Below are 3,897 nucleotides of genomic sequence, written 5' to 3'. Positions count from 1 at the left end.
TCAATTTTTAAAATTGAGGGACCTATTTCACAAGGGCCTATGCGTTGCATTTTATCCAATAATAAATTTTGATGATAACAAATTCATGGGTTCTCAATAAATTGTAACCCAAATGATTTGGACAAAATTTGCCGGGCATCGTGGGCACAATGCGGGAGGGCACCGCGTGGCCATCCGACGGTCGCCCTTGTCTCTCCCTCCGTTGCTTTCTCTCTCTCTCTCTCTCTAAAAACATAGGGCACCATTTTTTTTTCGTCTTTCATGGGCGCCCGTCAAACAAGCCACATGGCGTCCATCCGCATCATCCCCAAACTAACGATGGCCAGTAAATTTTTGTCCAAATGATTTAACTCATGCTATTTGAATTTACCTCAATCAATGTTACTCTTGCTCCTTGTCTAGGGTTCCAATGCATGAAAACTTGGCTCCATGAGGACAAGTACTATATAGGACAACTTAGGTAGGACCACTCTAATACCTCCATCAATGTCACACTCTATTATTTATTGCTAGCAAGGTCTCTCAAGATTTGTACCATGTGTTGATGCTTAACTCCCCACCAAACTTCACTATTGTTCATCTATTGGCTCTTTTTTTTTTTTTGCAATAATGTGACATTTTTTGTATTGTTAATTTGCAAATTTAGTATTATAATCTCAAATGATCAATGTGAAACTTTAAATGTATGCAACAAAAGAAGTGAAAATGTCCTATTCTGGCAAATTAGTGAAAACAATGGACTTCGGTGCAAAAGAGTCACTATCTAATGTGCATGGGACTCAAACAGCATGATTGAGTCACACAAGTATCATATATCATTAATTCAATTAGTACAAAAATTGATGAGCCATTCAGTGGATTAGTCATTGATTTGCATAACCTAACTAATTAATGAAATAATCATTAACAAATTTGTTCTTATAAGTTTTACATTATTAAATAACAATTCTTCAAAACTTCACCTTTTGCATTACCACAACATATCTACTTCTATGAGTAATGAACTACACACCTTTTGCATTAGATTATGAACAAAACATACCTAATGAGGCTACTCTCTACTACGTGTATGGAGAAGTGCAAGAGCTTTCTTCAAAACAGGCTTAAACCTCCTCAAATTCAACTTCACATCTTGCTTATCCAAAAACACCTCCTTCATAGGAATCCAACCTTCTTTGCGAATCGACGCGGGGTCGGTAAACACGGCGTGATCGCGAGGGTACTTCTCTATTAGAGTGCTCTCCTCCTTGCTAATACTATACTCCAAGTAGTTCAACTTCATTTCCTTTGACGGTTTGTCGAAGTAAGTCCTCGCAATCCAATTCAGTCCCCCCCAAGGGACTATCTGGATCAAAACTGCGTTCGTCGGGAGGAAGACGATGTTCGTCAGGCCCGCCCCGTGGACACCCATCATCACGTCGCACGAGTTCACAACTTGCGAGAATTGAGCTAGATCTATGTTAGCCTCCGATACCACTACTTCGTAGCCCATTTTCTCTGCCAAGTGAATTACATCCTTTAAGTTCGCGAATTTTCTTGTTCTCTCCCTTGAGATGATCAGTAACCTTGGCCTTCTAGTTCCGACCGCCACCGAATCTCTCTTGAGTGAATACGCACTCCTCATGAATCTCGAAAAGTCGACCATTGAATAGCCCTCGGGCGACGGAGAAGGGTCGATACTGAAGTCACCGTGGCTTTTCAAACCGACGATAGCGCGCGGAAAGCAAAGGACTCTATCGTCGTTATCGAGGTCGATCATATCGTACCGCGAGAGACTTTTGAATATCGGAAGGAACCGGTTGATCCACCAAGCTCTAAACTCCGTGATGAGGAACCGGACCTCCCCGTTGAATTCGTGAGATGTCTCAAAGAGAGGGACGAACACGTCGGTGAATGCGTGGAAGAAATTTCCGGTGTAACCACGAACCGAGAAAACGACGGCGGGCACGTCGTGATGATCGGTGCATTGAGGGGCCTCCTCGAAAGGCTCCAATGATTTCAATGTCAATTCCTTCACATTACTCATCGCATTTGTATCCGTCTTGCGAGGATAAGGTTTGATCCACCATGTTTCGTTTCGATACGGACCATCTGTTTCCCGCGAATTAACTAAGAAAATGGATGAGTTTCTCCCCAAGATTCTCACATCACCTTCGATCTCGCACCGATCTATTCTTCTGTTCGAAAAATCGCACATCGGCTTCTTCGCGGGATTCAAATCGTTTCTCCTTTCATCTTCCAACAAAAGAAAGGAAACAGAAGAAGAGGCATAAGAGCAAATATGGCAAATGAAAGTGAATACTCTGAGTCACGATTGCTCCGATTTACCAATAACGAAAGACTGAATACTACACTACCTGTTTTCATTGCTTCGAATGCAGCTGTCTTCTGAATTGAATCAATTTTGTCGGAACCACTGCTGTTAGCAGTGGTAGTAATAGTAGTAGTGCCATTTTCCTTCCCACAAAGTTCACATTGTAGGCTAATTTCTTGCCCCGCGCCCTTCAAATCTGTGTAATGGACAAAGGAAAGTGCTCTTCACTGTAAAATACTAATTTGAATTTTAAAAAGTGGCTTGAAATTTTGAAAGGAAGGGTACCTTGTTGTTGAGTACTATTTGAAGGATCTGCAGCTAAACTTGATGATGATGATGAGGAATTCCATATCATCACAAAAGCCTCATTCTTGTCGCTTTCTAGTGTCACATTTTTCAATCCCCTACCTGAAAGATGCAAGATCAGCATGATCTACATGATTTGTAGCTTATTTTCCACTTATTTTGCCACCCACATTATCCTTTCTTTCTCAAAGACCCTGTTCTCTTACCTAACTGCTGCGAAGTAACATTATTTTCGAAAGGAGGTGCAGTTAATGAAGATGGTGATGCGGAATTCACTGCAGAACAGCAAGAAGTGTAAGAATAAAAACTGCTAAGGCGACATAGCCGCAAAATTGAGCCTCGAAAGATTGATGAACTTACGCAAGGAAACTACGTCGAACTTGAACACTGAAACATATGTCAGTGAGCATAGAAGGCAACCCAGGACTAGCCCGAAGGCGAACTTCTGCGGCTCGATCTGGCTGACGCTCCTCGCGATCTTCATTTCGGTCCCCATTTTTCCAGGAGAAAATAGTGCCTTAGCTTTCTCTTCCTATGAAGAATTTTTTTCAAAGGGGAAAACAATTTGTGTATGGCTCTGGGTTTATGGCTTGTGGGACTGGAGCTCACACAGGGGGAGATCTCATTTAATTCTTGGGCTTTTTTTGCAAATAGACCCCTGATAAATTTTATTTTTAAAATTGGCCCTGTCAAAATTTTATTTGTAAAAATGGCCCTGGCCCCGCAACGCAAGCGCCACGTCAGCGCCACGCGGGCAGGGCTGGGCCATGTGTTTAAGTTGAACACGGTGAACCGTTCACCGTGTTCAATATAAGGTTTTTGTATTGGACACGGTGAATGATTCACCGTGTCCAATACAAATACCTCTAACTTAACCAAAAATGACTAAGTTGTGGGTGTTTGTATTGGACACGGTGAATCATTTACCGTGTTCAATTATTTGTATTGGACACGGTGAATGATTCACCGTGTCCAATACAAATATCTCGCAGTTAACCATTTTGTATTGGACACGGTGAATCATTCACCGAATCATTCACCGTGTCTAATACAAAATCTTATATTGAACACGGTGAATGATTCACCGTGTTCAACTTAAACACATGGCCCAGCCTCGCCCGCGTGACGCTGATGTGGCGCTGACGTGGTGGGACCAGAGCCATTTTTGCAAATAAATTTTTGATACGGCCAATTTTAAAAAAAAAATTAGTTAGGACGCTATTTGCAAAAAAAGCCCTTAATTCTTGTAGTTGGTGGATTGCCTTGGTTCAGTCTTT

General features: G+C 41.9%; 1 protein-coding gene across 1 annotated transcript; it reads right to left on the bottom strand.

The window, feature by feature from the left end:
* LOC109716026 lies at window positions 871–3,231 on the bottom strand. The gene is made up of 5 exons (XM_020241299.1): window positions 2,981–3,231; window positions 2,827–2,895; window positions 2,600–2,722; window positions 2,358–2,510; window positions 871–2,235 (listed from the first exon to the last, which is right to left on the bottom strand). Exons 1-5 carry the CDS (start codon window positions 3,114–3,116, stop codon window positions 1,052–1,054), a joined length of 1,665 nt encoding a protein of 554 aa, XP_020096888.1. The 5' UTR covers window positions 3,117–3,231; the 3' UTR covers window positions 871–1,051.

The sequence above is a fragment of the Ananas comosus genome, linkage group 10 (assembly GCF_001540865.1).
Source record: "Ananas comosus cultivar F153 linkage group 10, ASM154086v1, whole genome shotgun sequence".
NCBI lineage: Eukaryota > Viridiplantae > Streptophyta > Magnoliopsida > Poales > Bromeliaceae > Ananas > Ananas comosus.
The sequence above is the reverse complement of the archived record's forward strand: the minus strand, read 5'-3'. Positions and strand labels throughout refer to the sequence as shown.

What these genes read in the sequence shown, in the direction of transcription:
- LOC109716026 (XM_020241299.1), bottom strand. Translation starts at nt 3,116, where the DNA reads ATGGGGACCGAAATGAAGATCGCGAGGAGCGTCAGCCAGATCGAGCCG. An exon ending in TGTTACTTCGCAGCAGTTAG is followed by an intron (nt 2,723 to 2,826) that starts GTAAGAGAACAG and finishes TGCATCTTTCAG; the next exon opens with GTAGGGGATTGAAAAATGTG. An exon ending in ATTCGAAGCAATGAAAACAG is followed by an intron (nt 2,236 to 2,357) that starts GTAGTGTAGTAT and finishes TTTTGTTGGAAG; the next exon opens with ATGAAAGGAGAAACGATTTG.